This window comes from Ambystoma mexicanum, chromosome 7p, assembly GCF_040938575.1.
Source record: "Ambystoma mexicanum isolate Mex_15411 chromosome 7p, UKY_AmexF1_1, whole genome shotgun sequence".
In the NCBI taxonomy this organism is placed as follows: Eukaryota; Metazoa; Chordata; class Amphibia; order Caudata; family Ambystomatidae; genus Ambystoma; species Ambystoma mexicanum.
This window is the reverse complement of record NC_090939.1, coordinates 31,599,126-31,620,781: the sequence shown is the minus strand read 5'-3', so window position 1 is coordinate 31,620,781 and position 21,656 is coordinate 31,599,126. Positions and strand designations below refer to the sequence as shown.

Here is a 21,656-nt window from a genome sequence, read left to right as displayed (position 1 = left end):
CGACTGCACTTCTGCCACTGCACTTCTACCACTGCACTTCTGCCACTGCACCTCTGCCACTGCACTTCTACCACTGCACTTCGCCTGATTTATTAACGCCCTTTCGTTTTCCATTAACATCTGAAGTGTTCCAAGGCTGAGGATGGGCAGATGCTCCCGTCCCTTTTCCTTTTCTCTCTTCCCTTTCCTCTTGTAGCTCTGCAAGGCGACTGTGCTCACAGCTTTATTTCTTTTTTTAAATGTATATGTTGCTTATAGCCAAAGCACTGAATGAGGGCAGAAACGACGACAGAGTAGCTATGAGAAAAAACGCATAAGAATGGCGGAAGCGAATGGAAACGAGTCATGGGCAGGCAACGTGAGATTTCAGGAAATGTTCCTTTAAAGGTGAGTCGAGCAATGTCAGAGTAGCGCATGCGCGTCAGCCCAGAGCTTGAGCAGTCCAAGGTTTAGGGGAAATGAGGAGACACCCCAATCCCGGGCTGACATTCAGTAGAGAGTAGCCCATGAGTGGAGGGGCTTAGCTGTCTTCTGGGTGGATGCAGGGAAATAACGGGCCCTGCAGGATAAGCGGGTGCTGCACTCTGATCACTGGCAGCCACTTTAATCGAGCAAGATACAGCCAGTCCGAGTGGCACATGGCAAGACAAGCCTGAATGAAAGCGAATATCGACACAGAATGAAGACTAAAGCGTATCTAGGTAACCCTGTAAGGAGAGAACAGCAATCATTTACAAGTCAAAGAGCTAGAGTTTGAATGAGTGCCTTAGTGGAAGGATGACTTTTCGGAATGTTGCAGAAATGCAAGTGACATGAGCAAGAATCTTGCAAAACCTGAAGCTGACATGTACAAAATAAATCAGAGATCACAAGCAGAGAGGTCAGAACTATTGAAAGAGGCGGAAACGAAATCAATAAAGGATCTGGCATCAAAGATAGATCAGGAAAAAAAACTAAAATGGTGTCCTCGTAGGTTTCAAGTGTGAAAAGTGGGGAGCCTGGCAAGACTCGCTGGCAGATCAGCATTGAGCTGGAGTCGGAGAAGGAAGGAAACCAAGAACCGGTGTGAGTGATGTCTGCATAGAAATGTGCTTCAAATGGAATACATCCACAGTAAATTCATAAATAATTGAGTCTAGACCTGCTATGTGCAATGAAATGGGGTTGGCACTGACTACACGCCTGTGGTGAAGCGGTGAGTGCCTTGTAAAATGCACTGAAAAGCTTGAACTTTATCAAACATAAAATAGCCCTTGGAGCGCCTTGGAGAGAACCCGGAAGCTGCACGTCTCCATCCTCCATCTTACCTCTTGTGCTCGTTCACATACTCCACCAGCTCCTCCTCGGTGTACGGCTTCTCCGGGATGGCGACGGGCTCCTCCGTGAAGGCCTCGTAGAAGTCCACCTCGTTCAGCTTCAAGTCCAGCTTCTTTGCGACCTGTGGATGAAAAGGTCTTCATCAGTGCACGCAAAGACCCCGCTCCCAAGGTCCACTTATCACGACTGGGAGCATTCAACGCCTCACAACGCCTGAACAAATACAATCACAATGTACGAAATAACGGCACACAACTGAATGCACACCTAAGTGAAACACACATGCCTGCAATATCATTTTCTGACATTTTGGTACCCTGGGATCGAAGTTTTCTTTCATTTCAAACTTTATATTTTCACATGACTTTTAATTCCATGACCTACTGCAAGCCATTCCTTCTTCTGACTTCCTAAATATCCAAATATGTTCTCCTTTCTCCCAACCCAACGACTACCTCTTCTCCCAGAATGTTGATCCTATTTACTCACAACGTGTTTCTTCTCTAATCCTATCCCTTCTGCTATGCTGGGACAGTGGTGGAGCAAGTGGGGGCTGGGGAGTGCGGTTGCCCCCTCTGTCTCCACCCTGGTGCCGGGGCGTCCCCCGTCGGGGCCGGTTTCCACAGGGTTGGCGGGGGCCCCACTCGGAGCATCCGACATGAATGGATCTTTTTCTGGGACTTAAGCAGGAAAGGCTGTGTACGGATTTCTGCTTCTCGCCACCATCCCGCCGTTAACATTCAGACCACATAAAAGGTGTTGGGAAGCGTCTGACACCGAGGGGGTACAACGTTTCTTTTACAAGGAGCTGTGGAAACTAAACACCGACTTATACTTAATTTCTGGAAGAAGAGGCTTTGCAAACGGAGAAGGATGTCGTCCCACGTGAAGTTACGGAAGGAGCGAGCCGTGTTGGCGGAATATGGGAGGCAGGTGAAAGCTGGGTTTGCGTCGCAGCCCGATTCTGTTGCATGCAGGCTGTGCTGCGTTAGCGGTTGGTGGTGCGCGAGCGCCACTCGTGAAGCAGATGCATGTATCACCACGATGCGCACGCAGTCTTTGATACCTGCATGCATGCTGCATGCCAATAAAGCCTGTTGCCAGAGCGCACACAAAACCCTTCTTCTTCCCCTTCAACGAATTTCCCGCCCAAAAACCAACTGGCTAATTGAATGTACATTTGTGGCGATGGCGTGTCCCGGCGTGACCGGTAATATGTTACCTGAATCTGAAACTGGGCCACTCACCGTTCTCTGTCCTTGGCCCAGCCACTCTCCCCTGCACTGCCTCCATGGCAACCCCTACACTACGGGACTGTGTCTGTATCCCTACAGCCCCCCTTCCCAGCACTTGTCTGCACTTACTTTGCACTTGCCACCAGCTGGTCCTTGTTATTTATCCTGTTTGCTGTATGCTAATAACCCTGTACTGCACTTTCCCCTCTCCCTTTCCCCCATGCACTTTTCCCTGTCCCTCTACCCTTTGCACTTGCGCGATCTGAATGACACCTGGCCTAGTAGGATCGTTGTCTGTCTCCCCTTGTTCCCCCCCTGCCTCGTCGCGCCTTGAAACACTTGTGTATAGGCGCGTTACAAATGCCATATCATATCATATCATTTTCAGGAGAGAGGCATTTCAAATGCCCTCCACCAGCAGGAGCCGAGTGCGGGCATTTGCATTTTGATATCCGTCTTCTTGTTTTATATTTTGTGTCTAATGTTAATCTTGCCAACCTCGGCGTGGGCCCCTGGCAGGCCCAGAAGGGGCAGCGCTGGTGCATATGCAGTCTGCCACCTTCCAAGCCTAGAGTCCTTAAATACTGAATCAAATGAGACTTAAGATTTCACGGCCTCCTCATAATATGTAGAACTTGGGAGGGGGGGACCTAATCAAAGCGGGCAGAAAATACAGCACTGTTTAAAACACCCCACCTGCTGCATGGAGGGCATGCCTGCAAGCTTCCCTCACCACCGTGTGCACATTCCCATCACTTAATGAAGAAAATCGAGTCTGATTCACACAAGACATGTGAGATGGTGCACGTCTGACATGCACATTCACACCAGGTGGCGAATATTAATACCCAATTGTACAAACCCAGGGGCGGGTCGGAGGAGGCGCTTCTACATATGAGAAAGGATAACCTGCATTATGTGCTTTTATGTGGATGAAATGGTCACAGGCTCCCAAGCTCTTGTTCCAAACAGGAGCAGCGGATGAAAAAAGCATTGAAGTGTAACTGTTGCTTACAATTTAGCGTCACAATCCTTGTATAGCCATCATATGATATGATATGACATGGCATTAATAACGCGCCTATACACAAGTGTTTCAAGGCGCGACGAGGCAAGGGAGGGGGAACAGAGGGAAGACAGACAACGGTCCTACTAGGCCTGGTGTCATTCAGACCGTGCACTCACTGCCCAGGTGGGAGTATCCATCCAGTACTACACTATAGCATAGTATACTAGATCTTATGCTATACACACTATTGTTTTGCAATTGGCTCAGATGTACATCATTGCCAGGAACGCAAGGCCCCATGGAACACACGTGTCAGACTCCCTGCTTAAAGCGCTCATTCTAGGTTATTGTTTGCGCCCTTTGCCTTTGTGCAATGTGCGTTATATGTTCTCAGCACCCACTCTCAGCGTGTGTACGAAAGTAGAATAGTTAGACTCTGCTAGCGACTTCCCGCGCTCACTGTATCTTACCCTCAGAGTCTTGGGGCCTCATTACAACACTTGCGCTAATGGGTTAACGGCGCCGTAAAAAGGCTGCGGCGCCGTTAACCCATTAGCGCCTTACTACGAGGTCCCTTTGCGGGACCCGACCTGAACAGCTGGTCTAGACCAGCCGTTAAAGTAGGGACCCGCAAAGGGACCTTGGTGCTAATTACGGTGCCGCAATTTGCGGTACCGTACTTAGCGCCTTCCCCAGTCCCATTGAGCCCTATGGGGCAAAAATGGGAATGGGGAAGGGCCAATGTTCAATGGGGAATTACCGCTCCGCCAACCTTGGAATGGGGTGGTAATTCCCCATTGAACATTGGCGGACTCGTTACGATACCGGCACCAACCATGGCGCTAATAGCGCCATGGTTTATCGCCAGTATCGTAATGAGGGCCTTTGACTTCGTGGCAAGGTGGATGCTGGTGCGCTGAATTTGAACTGGCCGGTGTTTGCACAGGTACACAACACTGTACAGGTGCTCCCGCAACTTCCTCAGCTTTCCTCCTCCTACTGTGCCCCAGGCAGCTTGACACTCGACTCGTGCACTGAACAACAGCAGTGGATAACAGGACTCTTTCAGAGAAGGAGTGAGGGTTCTATGTCGGGGCTCATTTAGCACACAGCAGCTGGCAGGGGATGGGCGCCAGCAATGCATAGCTAGCCTAGCACCAGGAGCAGCAGCAACAACTTTCCTTATTGCGGCCCATGTTTACATTGGGCGCTTGTTAGGAAAGATTTCCATTTCATGTTTAATTTTCCCTCCAGTTGTGTACCCCCAACTTTTTGCTTTGTTTAAACACCATAGTCTGACTTTGCCAGGGGAGCACAGCCTTCAGCTGCACTCCTCTGGGCTTTCGCTCACTTTTTAGGGGGAAACTGACATGCCCTTAAGACAGTCAGTACTGGGAGACTTTGTTTCCCTTAGTCCTTTCCTCATGTTGCAGCTTTTCTGCAACATGTTGCAAGTGCACAATGTACCTTCCAATAGAGTGCACTTAGGTCTTCCTGTCATTTCTAAAGGCCCTAGACACCCTAACACCCTTGAAGGATTTTTTAGGAGATGTGCAGTTGTGTCATGGACAGGGCTGGTGGCAGCTTATCTTTTCATGTATTTTGAACCATTTCCTGCCAACAAAACCGCGTTTGGCACGGTTAGGTGGCTTGGCTCCAAAATGGCTGTGCCACAGGTTCTTTGTCCTGTCCTTTGGCCATTTTGCCCCTTTGCCTTTTCCAGGTCGAGCCGACCCGGGACAGTCCTCCTTTGGTCATGCATTTCCCACAAAGCGACAAGCTTTCGCTGGCTACTGCATGCCTTGTATGTGTGCTTCCAGGATGTGTGTTGGACTGTCTGTAAACACAAGAGGTAATATCGAGGCTGAGTACCACAAAAGGAAGTACACCAAACATGGGCTTATAAAGATTCACAGATCTTTATTCTACGGCACAGTTACAAAGAAACAAAACAGATAGCTATCTGGCCCTCAGTACATCACATTGAGTACCAGCCCTTCAGTGTGAGGAGTGAGAGGTACTGGACATCTGGACATTTGCTTATTTATACAGTTCAGTAATAATGTCCAGCCCCTCTGCAAGTTAATATTCCATGGTCTGGAGTTTGTGCCGAGTTCGCTTATGGCTCATACAACAATATGCACACTGATTCATTTGGTTTACATTCAAACAAGTTACAATGGCAAAGTGTATTCCCAGATTTAGCAGTAAGCCTTAGCACATATCCCTTCACAATGCAGTTCAGCCAGTGTCCACTTTCGACATTTGCTTTACTTTGTCTTCGATGTATGTTTGTGGATAAGGCTTGTTGGTACAGACAATCCTAAGACCTCAAGTTATGTATGGGACAAGGTCTCATTACCCAGTCTAAACATTCGGCCCGCGGACAGTAACCATTAACTAGGTGCAAAGGTCGGGAAGGCTCGGTTGCAAGTTGGAAACACAGCCCACCATTTTTGAACACAGAGTTACATTTGAACAGAAATCAAAATGGCGGATGATCCCAAAATGGCGGTGAAGTCGATCTAAAATCAGAACTTTGAAACGCGGTTTTCTTCACAGAGCGACTGGGTTTAGGCCAATATATATTAGAAAGGAGGCACAATATGATTTCCCGTTTAACATGTCTGGTTCCAATACTCATCCTGGGTGCCAGAGGGTCTGGTGTGCTGTGAATGCCTGGGACCACAGTGGTCCATGATTGGTCCACATATGGTATGCCTGTCTGAGAGCAGATCTCCCATTGGGTCCTCTTCGTTTTGGTGCAAAGGAGATTCTGGTTAAGAGAAGGCTCCAAACACCCATACCAGGTCGATATCTTGAGTTCTCACTGAACAAAGGATAGGATCCAAGTATCCTGAAACTAAGAAGCCGAGTCAAGGAACCGCTGGTGACCCGTTGGAAGGTTTGGTACCCTGAGCCCGCAAGGTCTGTAAAGACGCTTCGACCCATTGGAATAGTGGGACCAACTATTCTCGGCACCTTCATCAAACACTGAAAGTAAGCCTTCTCGGAAGTGTCCCTGGGCCAACCAGTGGGCTGGCCAGCTTGCGCAGGATCTCTGCTCTGATACCGCTGCCGTTTTGAGGAGACCCTTGAAACTTGGGAAATCGCGAGCTCTGTGTTTCTCGGCACTCTCACACCGAATTTCATACACTTAGCATTCCCAGTTCTGGAGAAAAGAGAGTGCGCCCGAACCGGAGTACACACAGTTACGTGCATTGCAGCTGTGCCCCTCTGTGCCCTGAAGCCTGCTACAGTGAAACTGGCCTGATCCATCCTCCAGGAGCAGAGAAATTGCCACTGTCCCGTTTGGGAATCAACACTGTAACTTTGTTGCAGAAAGCCACATAGCTGCAGAAGTGCCACATTTAAACCTGCAACCGAATTGGACTCGACTGCTGAAGTTTGGTCCGGAGTGCACCAGGGTCGATGAGTAATTGCAACCCTTACTGGTGGCCCCTAGTGCATCCATTCATTTTTATGCACGAGTGGCCCCTGAGGGCCCCTATCGTTTCCACAGATAGCATGAGCTATCAAACTATTCCCAACTCTTGGAACCTGCTCTGCCATCACAGGAAGACCCTCCCCGAATAGTGGGAACTTATTCTGCATCACCTCACCCACCTTCCTGAAGCTGCTACAGACCCTACAAGAGACCCTGTTTCGCCCATCTGCATTACCGTGTGAACCAGCATTTCAAGTACATTTGAGCAATAGGCTCCCCTCTTCTTAGGGTTTGGATTGACTTTCAGTTATGACTGTGATTTCTGTAGAATTTCCTAAAGACTCTCTGCACTACCTGCTTCCTTCCCTTTTCTAGGTTGTGGGCCCATTTCGTGCATTAACCCTTTAGGCCCCTTGGTTTTGTATATATGTATTTTAGTAGGATTGCGTTGCTTTAAAAGTGTTACTGTTAATAACTATTGTGGTGAAACTCAAAGGCCTTGAATAAATGTATTTGTATTTTTGACATAGATACACCTGATTGAGAGTGATTTGTAAGTGTCCTTTACTCTGTGTGCTCATTGAGGTCCTTCAGTCACCCTCACCCCTCCTGAGACCTAGTCTTGACCGCCGCCATTGCTACCTTGATTGGTCGGGCTTGTTCAGAAGGTTACCCTGTTCCAAGAAAATAGGCTGGCCTTCTGAACCTCTGCCCACCAGGGCAGAGTTCAGAAATCAATCTTAACAGTGATGCATGACCTTGAGAGCGGCTAAAGTGCTATGCCGAATTGCTATGGGGTCACTAAGAATCAAGAAGTCGGCGCTGCACCGCAATGTGTGGAATTCAAACACTTGCAGATTAATTGCAGTTGAGAAAATGACTGCCATCGGGTCGGATTTTGAAAGCGTTTTCTATGTGTGAGACTGCGCGCGTGAGTTGAACCGAGTAAGGTAGCACATTGTACCATGACATCTGCAATAGTGACAAAAGGTGAAGCCCTTTAGGAGTTGGTTTAACTCACACGCGCATAACATCTTTACAAATCGTCCAGTACACAATCTTAACTTGTATTCAGATGTGCATACAAAAGAGTGTTGCGAAAGGGGTACAAGTGTGGGCATTACACATGTTTTTGAACAACCAGTTGTAATTAACAGGGATATTTGCAAATATTGTCAAATACAGTTCCAACATACATATGACAGGTAGCCGGAATTTAACCAATGGTATGCTTCATTTCTGCCTATTAGACACGAGTTACTCCAGTCTTTATTTCCAACTAGCTTAATTTAATAGCTGTGTAAAATGCACTTGTAAATACTTAACTTCGTGAATCAGGCACTTGCGATTTGACATCCTTACATTGAGATTATTTACCCAAGATCTTAGCTTGTACTGTGACTGCAGTATTGGTTTAGCACCCAGGAAGTAATAGTTTTGCCATTTGATATTTGTATAGCGCCTGCTGCCATTGTGATGGCTTAGAAGTGCTTTGGTGGATCAAGGCCCTTCGGAAGGCCGTAGTCTGTGCAAACATGGAAATGAAAAGAGCATTACACTACGCCATCTTTCTCGTGCCGCTGATTCGTAACTCTACCAAAGTGCCAGAAAAGGGCAGCACGTCTTCTTGAATGCCCGGAAAAGTATCTGAACCTATGCGGTGCCAAAGAGGGGTGCTTCTGTGGAACGGTGCCCCTGACACCCTTCTGGGAGCACTCTCTTCTGTGTCTTCACTGTATCTCGTGCTTGGGTCATAGTTTTCCATATCACAAATAGTGGGCACCCATTCTACTGCACGGGTGAACATGAGACTGTGCTGAATTTGTCGTACCATCACCCGGTGCTGGTTTCCCTCTCCTGGGAACACATCTTCCAGGCGTGCAGCACTGCAGATTCTGCGGCACATCAGTGCACTTTGCCTACTCTGCAAGTGCCTTCCTTTAATCCTTTCTCAAGTACTGTTTTTCCTTCTGTTCCATTGTTTCTTGCTCATGTTGTGTGTGTTTACTTGAAAAACGCTGTGGTACCTTAAGGACCGGAAGGTTTCTACTATCAAGATATCTTACATCAAATAAATATCCTTCTCCTGGCGCATGATCTTGCATCGCTGATATCAAAAGTCCCTTCTTATAGCACAGTCCTCTTCACAGTCCTCGTCACAGTTCTTTTCACAGTGCTCTTCGCAGTCCTCTTCACAGTCCTTTTCACAGTCCTTGTCACAGTCTCCGTCACAGTCCTCTTCACAGTCCTCGTCACAGTCCTCATCACAGTCCTCTTCACAGTCCTCGTCATAGTCCTTGTCACAGTCTTTTTCACAGTCCTTGTCACAGTCCTCTTCACAGTCCTCATCACAGTCCTCTTCACAGTCCTTGTCACAGTCCCCTTCACAGTCCTCTTCGCAGTCCTTGTCACAGTCCTCTTCACATTGAGGGAACAGCCTTTAATCTAAGTGTCTTCTCTTTCGTGTTCCTTCTGTCTCAATGTTGGATGTTTCCTAAAGCAGAAGATTCTGTTGTGTTTTACTACCGTTCATCAGATATCATGAGCCCCCTTATTAGCAAATTTCATCCTACAACTTACAGTAGTACAAATGAGGTCAAATCAAAACAAAAACAATCCCCACAGCAAGGTCCGTTACATAGACCTACTGTTTTCATTGTCTGGGGACCCCAAGACAATATTTTATAGTATAGAAGAAAACAGTTCAAATTCACATTTTAATGGGAAGGAAAGGTGTAACACACAAAAGCTATATCATTAAGAAAAATATTTTATTATAGAAAAAGACATAATTCTCATTAAAACTGTGTTAAATAATACACAGATTAAGGAACAACCCTAAAACCAGGTTATCAAAAAACAGGACGATTACATACACAACATCAATGCAAAAATAAAAAAACAACCATAACACATTAACTAAAAAAAACAACATTTAGCATACAAATATCAGTGAAAAATTAATTTGTTGCAATCTATATATAACCCAACATGTTTCTGTCTGTTGACTCTTAGATGTCTGACATTCATCAGGGGTAGCTCTTCTTAAAATTCTACAGTGATCGTCCCCTCCAGTCCTGGTGGGCATGGATCTGAACTTGTTCCTTAATGCAATCTATAAAAACATACAACCATATTAAAAAATTGTGTGTGCACCAACATTTCTCAAGATTTACCTACTTTTAATGTCATATGTCAACATTACACAAACGCGGAAGCCTGAATTAATAAAGCCACCCATACCTAGTCCCCATTCGGGAACCCTTAGCACCAAAAATCTGCTGTAAACATATATACCTTGGGATCTGTGTATTCCAAGGATCCAATGACGCCAATAATACAGTCACATCCAGCCGGATATCAGCCGCTTATATTAGTAATCCTTTTCAATGTATTTGAGTAAGAACACACTAGAGAAGAAAACATAACAACACACTGTGTCACACTATAATCATACCGGAGTATAAAAAGTCAAAACACCCCCTAAGGAACATGCATGCGGTAGCCAAATGTGTTCCCAAAAGAGAATAAACCTTTGAGGAGAATGATCAGTCTTTAACGTGAAACGGCTACTGTGTCAAGTTCTAACTCTTCAAACACAATCTGTGGAGATTAAACACAATAAGAAGTAATCAACCGCTGTGTTCACTAGTGTTCACTGGGGTATTATTTAAACAAACAATTTTTCTGCAGTTCCAAGGCCACGAAAAAAGGCACATAAATGATCTACAAAGTGCGTCCCCAAATAAAGGCATATACGCCAATAGTGAGCCTCAATATATACATCCTAAGCCCGAGCTCAATATGTTATTTAGCCCAACAAAAACGCATCTCAATTTGGCCTAGCATAATAAAATGCTACACACTGCTGAGCCTCCGTATAGTGTTTATCTCAAAAAAAGGGTTTACATGCCGCCTGTCAAATGTTGTTAAACTTTGTGCCGCCTCCAAAGTGCAATATCACTCCGTTTGAAAACAACACATGCACGTTATGCTCCACACTCGTGAGCCTCTGAAAACTGTTTAACTCAAAGACTCATCTCCATACTGCATCGCAAGAATTCTTAAAATCAGTGCTGCATCCACTGTCCAGTTTCTACTCAGTTTCAAAAAAGAGCCTGCATGCATGTAGCCACGTTACCTAAGAACTACTGCATGCATCCCCAAAACAAAGCACAAGTTACAACACCTCATAACGGTAAACTTACCCGTAATGGACCAACAAAAGCCCAAAGTTCTTTTTCAACCGCCGATTGCCATGGTTCAGGTGTCACCATACAATCCTCTCAATGCCATTGTTGTAAAACCACACAAAAAACGCCAGGAAAGACTGTCTGCAAGTAGCTTTTACCCATAATGCAAATGGCAAGGTAAAACAACACTAAAAAGGGACTCATCGCCAGGAAGAACTGTCTGCAAGTAGCTTTTACCCATAATGCAAATGGCAAGGTAAAACAACACTAAAAAGGGACTCATGAAGTAGAAAACGAACTGTGAAAAAGGCACTTAACACTTCTACATTTTGAAAATTCATGCCAGCCTACAAACTGACTAAAAAAGAAAATAACTTGGACAAGGAAGAAAACAACCACTAATGGAAAATACTCTGTCAAGGCAATCTCCCACAACAAAGAGCATGGAGAAATACCACACTTAGTCTAAAAAAACAGAGGTGTGGGGGGACAGTAATCAAAAAATGTTTTTTGTCCGAGTAATTCAGAAAGACAACTCCTTGGCCTCTCTACACCAATCAGAACAGTAAGACTAGAGCCCCGAACAGGCGTGAAACAGGGAAAAACATAATTAATCATCTTAACCCAGGTTAGTATAAGGCAAAGAACTGTATATAAATATACAGTCATCGACATGAGAAACAACAGAGCATGACAGATGTGTACAATGGATACAGCCAATAATGTCCATTATAACTCGCATGATAAGAAAAGCACGGCAAGCTGCACAGGGGGAACAAGGGCACCCAGAAGCATGGGCCCTCATCATTACATAGACCAAACATTATGCCACTCGACATCTTCATTTAATCCAACCAAATGGCTGCAGGTTTTAAAGATGAGTTTTTGTTCTGAGGTGACTAGTCTCTGATCTATAACTTCTTTGCTGGGTCCATTGACCCGTCTAAGGATCACCCACCTCAAATCTTCGTGTGAATGCCCATTAGCAATGAAATGTTTGACCATGGGTGCCTGTAAAGTCTTGGCCCTGATACAGCTCCTGTGCTCTATCATGCAAGTTTTACATTTACGGTTTGTCTTCCCAATGTAATGCGGACCGCATGGACAAGTTATCATGTAAACCACTTTTGTGCTGTTGCAATTACAAAATTCAGTAATGTTCCATCTATTTGCCAGCCGTATGTCTACCTCCTTCGTGGAAAACGTAAGGTTACACATTACACAGTTACCACATGGGTAATTACCAACTACCGGAGGGAAACCCCACAAAGTTGTTTGTTTGACTATTGGTTGTTTTTTGGCCGAAATGTCATTCCTGATGAGAATGTTTCTCAAATTTTGACTTTTTTTTAAAGCCACAAGCGGGGCACCATTCTCCGTACTATACACTTTCTTCCAGTTCTTGTAGAACACACCTTTGATCTTGTATGACAGGTCAGAAAAAGTGTTGACAAACACCAAATTATTTTCTTTCTTGTTTTCCTTTGGGTCTGTTCCAGCAAGGCTTCACGGTTAATATTGTACGCCCGCTTAGCTGATTGTTTAACAAGACTCTCCGGGTACCCTCGTGCAACCAATTTATTGTGGAGAATGTTGGCACTTTCCACGTAATGTTGCTTCAAACTGCTATTACGTTTCAGTCTCAAGAACTGACCAAAAGGTAAGTTGCGTCTGATGTGTTGTGCATGATGGCTAGAAAAATGTAAAGGCGCATTGCGGTCTGTCGCCTTGCTATAAGGTTTGACTCGCAACACACCTGCTTGATGGAAAATGGTGATATCAAGACAAGAAAATTGATTTCAAAATCTTTGATCTCTTGCGTAAATTTCAAAAACCTATTTTGCTGGTTTAGCCAAACCACAAATTCTTCTGGTAGCCTAATTTGGCTAACCTATATGTGGAGATGTTCGAGAACGTGACCATCTATGCCGACACTAACCCCATTAAGAACAACCTGCAACAACGGTCGCGGTATATTGATGATATTTTCATCATTTGGGAAGGGGATAGAGCTACAGCAGAACAATTTGTGGTTTGGCTAAACCAGCAAAATAGGTTTTTGAAATTTACGCAAGAGATCAAAGATTTTGAAATCAATTTTCTTGATATCACCATTTTCCATCAAGCAGGTGTGTTGCGAGTCAAACCTTATAGCAAAGCGACAGACCGCAATGCGCCTTTACATTTTTCTAGCCATCATGCACAACACATCAGACGCAACTTACCTTTTGGTCAGTTCTTGAGACTGAAAAGTAATAGCAGTTTGAAGCAACATTATGTGGAAAGTGCCAACATTCTCCACAATAAATTGGTTGCACGAGGGTACATGGAGAGTCTTGTTAAACAATCAGCTAAGCGGGCGTACAATAATAACCGTGAAGCCTTGCTGGAACAGACCCAAAGGAAAACAAGAGAGAAAATAATTTGGTGTTTGTCAACACTTTTTCTGACCTGTCATACAAGATCAAAGGTGTGTTCTACAAGAACTGGAAGAAAGTGTATAGTAAGGAGAATGGCGCCCCCCTTGTGGCTTTTAAAAAAAGTCAAAATTTGAGAAACATTCTCATCAGGAATAACATTTCGGCCAAAAAACAACCAATAGTCAAACAAACAACTTTGTGGGGTTTCCCTCCGGTAGTTGGTAATTACCCATGTGGTAACTGTGTAATGTGTAACCTTACGTTTTCCACGACGGACGTAGACATAGGGCTGGCAAATAGATGGAACATTACTGAATTTTGTAATTGCAACAGCACAAATGTGGTTTACATGATAACTTGTCCATGCGGTCTGCATTACATTGGGAAGACAAACCGTAAATGTAAAACTTGCATGATAGAGCACAGGAGCTGTATCAGGGCCAAGACTTTACAGGCACCCATGGTCAAACATTTCATTGCTAATGGCCATTCACACGAAGATTTGAGGTGGGTGATCCTTAGACGGGTCAATGGACCCAGCAAAGAAGTTATAGATCAGAGACTAGTCACCTCAGAACAAAAACTCATCTTTAAAACCTGCAGCCATTTGGTTGGATTAAATGAAGATGTCGAGTGGCATAATGTTAGGGCTATGTAATGATGAGGGCCCATGCTTCTGGGTGCCCTTGTCCTCCCTGTGCAGCTTGCCGTGCTTTTCTTATCATGCGAGTTATAATGGACATTATTGGCTGTATCCATTGTACACATCTGTCATGCTCTGTTGTTTCTCATGTCAATGACTGTATATTTATATACAGTTCTTTGCCTTATACTAACCTGGGTTAAGATGATTAATTATGTTGTTCCCTGTTTCATGCCTGTTTGGGGCTCTAGTCTTACTGTTCTCATTGGTATAGAGAAGCCAAGGAGTTGTCTTTCTGAATTACTCGGACAAAAAAACATTTTTTGATTACTCTCCCCCCACCCCCCTGTTTTTTTAGACTAAGTGTGGTATTTCTCCATGCCCTTTGTTGTGGGAGATTGCCTTGACAGAGTATTTTCCATTAGTGGTTGTTTTCTTCCTTGTCCAAGTTATTTTCTTTTTTAGTCAGTTTGTAGGCTGGCATGAATTTTCAAAATGTAGAAGTGTTAAGTGCCTTTTTCACAGTTAGTTTTCTACTTCATGAGTCCCTTTTTAGTGTTGTTTTACCTTGCCATTTGCATTATGGGTAAAAGCTACTTGTAGACAGTTCTTCCTGGCTTTTTTTGTGTCTTTACAACAATGGCGTTGAGAGGATTGTATGGTGGCACCTGAACCACGGCAATCGGCGGTTGAAAAAGAACTTTGGGCTTTTGTTGGTCCATTACGGGTAAGTTTACCGTTATGAGGTGTTGTGACTTGTGATTTGTTTTGGGGATGCATGCAGTAGTTCTTAGGTAATGTGGTTACATGCACGCAGGCTCTTTTTTGAAACTGAGTAGAAACTGGACAGTGGATGCAGCACTGATTTTAAGAATTCTTGCGATGCAGTATGGAGATGAGTCTTTGAGTTAAACAGTTTTCAGAGGCTCACGAGTGTGGAGCATAACGTGCATGTGTTGTTTTCAAACGGAGTGATATTGCACTTTGGAGGCGGCACAAAGTTTTACAACATTTGACAGGCGGCATGTAAACCCTTTTTTTGAGATAAACACTATACGGAGGCTCAGCAGTGTGTAGCATTTTATTATGCTAGGCCAAATTGAGATGCGTTTTTGTTGGGCTAAATAACATATTGAGCTCGGGCTTAGGATGTATATATTGAGGCTCACTATTGGCGTATATGCCTTTATTTGGGGACGCACTTTGTAGATCATTTATGTGCCTTTTTTCGTGGCCTTGGAACTGCAGAAAAATTGTTTGTTTAAATAATACCCCAGTGAACACTAGTGAACACAGCGGTTGATTACTTCTTATTGTGTTTAATGTCCACAGATTGTGTTTGAAGAGTTAGAACTTGACACAGTAGCCGTTTCACGTTAAAGACTGATTATTCTCCTCAAAGGTTTATTCTCTTTTGGGAACACATTTGGCTACCGCATGCATGTTCCTTAGGGGGTGTTTTGACTTTTTATACTCCGGCATGATTATAGTGTGACACAGTGTGTTGTTATGTTTTCTTCTCTAGTGTGTTCTTACTCAAATACATTGAAAAGGATTACTAATATAAGCGGCTGATATCCGGCTGGATGTGACTGTATTATTGGCGACATTGGATCCTTGGAATACACAGATCCCAAGGTATATATGTTTACAGCAGATTTTTGGTGCTAAGGGTTCCCGGATGGGGACTAGGTACGGGTGGCTTTATTAATTCAGGCTTCCGTGTTTGTGTAATGTTGACATATGACATTAAAGTAGGTAAATCTTGGGAAATGTTGGTGCACACACAATTTTTTAATATGGTTGTATGTTTTTATAGATTGCATTAAGGATCAAGTTCAGATTCATGCCCACCAGGACTGGAGGGGACGATCACTGTAGAATTTTAAGAAGAGCTACCCCTGATGAATGTCAGACATCTAAGAGTCAACAGACAGAAACATGTTGGGTTATATATAGATTGCAACAAATGAATTTTTCACTGATATTTGTATGGTAAATGTTGCTTTTTTAGTTAATGTGGTATGGTTGTTTTTTTTATTTTTACATTGATGTTGTGTATTTAATCGTCCTGTTTTTTGATAACATGGTTTTAGGGTTGTTCCTTAATCTGTGTATTATTTAACACAGTTTTAATGAGAATTATGTCTTTTTTCTATAATAAAAATATTTTTCTTAATGATATAGCTTTTGTGTGTTACACCTTTCCTTCCCATTAAAATGTGAATTTGAACTGTTTTCTTCTATACTATAAAATAATCCTACAATTTACACCGCGAGCTACGTCCTCCAATCCCACCATCCCGTTATCCTCGCCATTTAATTTCCCTAATCCCAATATGAACGCCGGTTTTATCCTCTACTCGCCTTTCTCTAATCTCCAAATTTACCTCTTCTTATCCCAGTTTCCAAAAACCTCCCTATTGTGAGGTCTGACTCCAGGTACGATTAGATCTCCCACCTCACAGCTCCCTCCATATTTCAGAACATCTCTCCTCCTACAGCAGGATCTCCCCCCTTATGCCTCAATCTCTCTCCCCTCTTATTTTACTCTTCTCCCTTCCCAAGATCTCCCTCTATCTCTTCAGTGAATTCCCTCTCCCTTACCAAGATCTCCCTCTATCTCTTCAGTGATATCCCTCTCCCTTCCAAGATATCCCTCTATCTCTTCAGTGATGTCCCTGTCCCTTCCCACGATCTCCCTCTATCTCTTCAGTGATATCCCTCTCCCTTCCAGGATCTCCCTCTATCTCTTCAGTGATATCCCTCTCCCTTCCAAGATATCGCCCTATCTCTTCAGTGATATCCCTCTCCCTTCCCAAGATCTCCCTCTATCTCTTCAGTGATATCCCTCTCCCTTCCAAAGAGCTCCTTCTATCTCTTTAGTGATATCCCTCTCCCTTCTAAGATATCCCACTATCTCTTCAGTGAAATCCCTCTCCCTTCCCAAGATCTGCCTCTATCTCTTCAGTGATATCCCTCTCCTTTCCAAGATATCCCCCTATTTCTTCAGTTATATCCCTTTCCATTCCAAGATCTCCCTCTATCTCGTCAGTGATATCCCTCTCCCTTCCAAGATATCACCCTATCTCTTCAGTGATATCCCTCACCCTTCCCAAGATCTCCCTCTATCTCTTCAGTGATATCCCTCTCCCTTCCCAAGATCTGCCTCTATCTCTTCAGTGATATCCCTCTCCCTTTCAAGATATCCCCCTATTTCTTCAGTGATATGCCTCTCCCTTCCCAAGATCTCCCTATATCTCTTCAGTGATATCCCTCTCCCTGCCAAGATATCCCACTATCTCTTCAGTGATTTCCCTCTCCCTTCCCAAGATCTCCCTCTATCTCTTCAGTGATATCCCTCTCCCTTCCCAAGATCTCCCTCTATCTCTTCAGTGATATCCCTCTCCCTTCCAAGATATCCCCCTATCTCGTTAGTGATATCCCTCCTTTCCCAGGATCTTCCTCTATCTCTTCAGTGATATCCCTCTCCCTTCCAAGATATCCCCCTATCCCTTCAGTGATATCCCTCTCCCTTCCAAGATATCCCCCTATCTCTTCAGTGATATCCCTCTCCCAAGACTGGCCCTCTCGCATGCAAGACTCTAGTTCGATGCCCTCCGTTGGCACTTGTACGGTTGGTGTCTGTTGTATTGCTCCAAATCCAAATCACATTATTATTATAATTACGGTATTTATTGATCGGAAAATTAGGTTTGGGAAGCGACAGAGCACTTTACAATCATACAAATCAAACAACGGAGCAAGGGGGCAATTGTCAGCGATGGATCTACAAGTCACCAGTGGAGGAAACAGTGGGGATCAGATCACCCATTCTCAGGGCAGGTGGGGAGCAGAGGGTGTGTGGACTTAGTAACCAGCGGAGGAAACTGTGGGGATCAGATCACCCATTCTCAGGGTGGGTGGGGAGCGGAGGGTGTGTGAACTTAGTAACCAGCAGAGGAAACTGTGGGGATCAGATCACCCATTCTCAGGGCGGGTGGGGAGCAGAGGGTGTGTGGACTTAGTAACCAGCGGAGGAAACTGTGGGGATCAGATCACCCATTCTCAGGGCGGGTGGGGAGCGGAGGGTGTGTGGACTTAGTAACCAGCGGAGGAAACTGTGGGGATCAGATCACCCATTCTCAGGGCGGGTGGGGAGTGGAGGGTGTGTGGATTTAGTACCAAGTGGAGGAAACTGTGGGGATCAGATCACCTATTCTCAGGGAGGGTGCACGTGGGGAGCGGAGGGTGTGTGGACTTAGTAACAAGCAGCGGAAACATTGTGGATCAGATCACCCATTGGGAGGGTGGGGAGCAGAGGGTGTGTGGACTTAGTAACCAGCGGAGAAAACAGTGTGGATGAGATCACCCATTCTCCGGGAGGGTGGGGAACGGAGGGTGTGTGGAGTTAGTAACCAGTGGAGGAAACAGTGGGAATCAGATCACCCACTCTCAGGTAGAGTGGGGAGTGGATGATGTATGGACCTACTAACCAACCGAGGAAACAGTTGGGATCAGATCACCCAGTCTTGGGTACGGTGGCGAGCGGAGGGTGTGCGTCTAGCTCTTATGGAGGATCAATGCATATACTGAGGAATAAAGAAAGGATGTTTAAAGGACGGCCAATAGCATAGACAGTGAAATGAACAATGTTGAACAATAACGTAGTGTAGACTGGTTCAAAAGCACACTGCTGTCGATAACCACTTCTCATGTGGCCTGGCTTAAGGGTACTTCAAGCACACACGCACCTTTTCTCCACGGTTCACGCACACTCTGGAAAGGCTCAGTGAGAGTTTTCTCGGTCTGCTTGCACAAGGCTTCACGCCATAGAAATGTTGCTTTAAGTGGGTGGTGGGACCGGTCATTCACCCCAATGGCGGAGTCCTGCACTCTTATACCGGGGCTGCCTTTATGGATATCGCTTAGCACTGGGTTCGATGATGCTTTGGGTAAAGCCAGAACCAAAATGCAATCTCACTCACTCGCTCAGAATGGGTCTGAGTACTGCCATAGACGGACAGTTTCAAAGCTGTCACCTTCATTGCGGAAACCAGCATCTCCATGAGCTTCACTGCCAGCAGATCCCTGAGTATTCCTCTTGGCACTTTTTTATTTATTTATTGGTTATTTATAATGCGCCTATACACAAGGTTTTCAAGGCGCAACAAGACAAGGGAAGAAGAAAAACAAAAACGGTCCTACTAGGCCTTGTGACATTCGGATCGTGCAAGTGCAGTAACATAAAGTGTGGCGGAGAGGGGAGGAGGGATGTGCCGGTCAGGGCGGAAGGGCCCATGGGTTAAGCGAGTGCCAGGGGAGGCCACGTGGACAGTGCCAGGAAATGGGGAGAGTTCAGGGGAGAGAAGGTCCACGTGCTAAGTGTGAGGATGGGACGCATGGGTGCAGACAAGCCAGGCCAGTGCAGGGGGAGGGAGCCCAGAAGGGCAAGTGCAGGTTGGGGGACCAGGGGAGACCAAGTGCAGGGGTAGACTGTTCGAGGGGGTGCCTGGTGCCTGGTGCCCTGTAAGGATCTGAAGGAACCAGGCAGCCAGTCAAAGAGGCAGAAGGGGACATTAGCAAGGAGGGGGAGAGGGAAGGAGGAAGAGAAAAGGAGGGTATTGAGAAGCTTCCGGAACTTAAGGAGATCCAGCTCAAACCTGAGTGGGAAAGTGAGGTTATTCCAGAGGGAACCATCTGCAGAGGAGAGGGATCTACCCACCACTCTCTGGTTGGAAAAAGATTCTGATCTGCAGACAGTTGGAGCTAGATGCCCGAAGGGCTCTAGCAGGGAGGTATTTAGGGAGAGAGCTGAGATATCCTTACTGCCTGTAGATGTTGAAGTGGTTTCTGACTCATCGGAGAGATGTTCACCTGCTAGCAGGTCTCCTGAGTGGTCTGAGGGTCAGCTAGGTTTCGCTCCTGTGTTTCTTAGAGAGGTTTCTCTCTCTCAGGGGAGGAGCCTCCCTGCCGCCCTGACCACTCCTCTTCCCATGGTCTCATGGTCGGGCAGCCGTATTATGAGATGGAGGTCTATCGCTCAGAACTTTCTCTTACTCTGGAGAGACTGCTCTGTGATAGCGTCTTGTCCCTGGTGAACCCTGACCCTTTCCTTTACCCTGTACTCACCATGCACAGACATACACCAGGGTGGAGAGGCACTCACCGCTTTCTCGAAGGTGGCGAAGAATTTAATGTACGGCTGGAAATGCTCGGCCGCCTCTTCAAATGCCTGATAATCTGGACCAGATAAAAAAAGACAAGAAAGTTGGACATCAGATCCGACTGTGTCACATCATAATCAATCGCGAGACCCCTGTGTCAGAGGTCAAAGGCACACAAGCATCAATGTCCAATCATAATCAATCGCGAGACCCCTGTGTCAGAGGTCAAAGGCACACAAGCATCAATGTCCAATCAGAATCAATCACAAGACCCCGTGCCAGAGGTCATAGGCACACAAGCATCAATGTCCAATCAGAATCAATCACGAGACCCCGTGCCAGAGGTCATAGGCACACACGCATCAATGACCAATCATAATCAATCGCGAGACCCCTGTGTCAGAGGTCAAAGGCACACAAGCATCAATGTCCAATCAGAATCAATCACGAGACCCCGTGCCAGAGGTCAAAGGCCCACAAGCATCAATGTCCAATCAGAATCAATCACGAGACCCCGTGCCAGAGGTCATAGGCACACAAGCATCAATGTCCAATCAGAATCAATCACGAGACCCCGTGCCAGAGGTCATAGGCACACAAGCATCAATGTCCAATCAGAATCAATCACGAGACCCCATGCCAGAGGTCAAAGGCACACAAGCATCAATGTCCAATCAGAATCAATCACGAGACCCCGTGCCAGAGGTCATAGGCACACAAGCATCAATGTCCAATCAGAATCAATCACGAGACCCTTGCGTCAGAGGTAGGGTGACCAGACGTCCCGGTTTTCCCGGGCAGTCCGAGGAAATCACCCTCCGTCCCGGTGTCCCAGGAGTTTTTTCATTTTAGAAACCCCATCCAGGGTTTGCATGGTTGGGTGGCTAAGGTAATTAAAACTGTAATTTATTTTCACAACTCTTTCAGAATTTGGAAGTTGGAGGATCGGCTCGAACCCCTGACTCTTCATGTACAAGTCACAACAAGTACTGACTGCGCCACTGAGACTGGCTTGAAAACAAGTGCACAGCAAGCCATGTTATATCAATGAGAGCAAAGCCCTGTGTAGAATTCACATGCCATGATTCACAGGCAAAACTGCACAAATGAGATCATATACAGTTTATAAAAAGGAGAAGTGCTGGAAATATGATTGTGTGGTGGTTGTCGGGGCGTGTTGGGGGAGGGGCGGTAATTGGTGTGCTGCAATGGGGTAGTCCCTCT

General features: G+C 45.5%; 1 protein-coding gene across 1 annotated transcript in view; it reads right to left on the bottom strand.

The window, feature by feature from the left end:
• Positions 1–21,656, bottom strand: part of CASQ2 (calsequestrin 2) — a 281,710-nt gene that overhangs the window by 100,925 nt on the left and 159,129 nt on the right. The window contains exons 5-6 of the mRNA XM_069635701.1: positions 20,435–20,508; positions 1,308–1,438 (exon numbers count right to left, since the gene is read on the bottom strand). Coding sequence (XP_069491802.1) covers positions 1,308–1,438; positions 20,435–20,508 — 205 coding nt within the window. The remainder of the gene's footprint in view (positions 1–1,307; positions 1,439–20,434; positions 20,509–21,656) is intronic.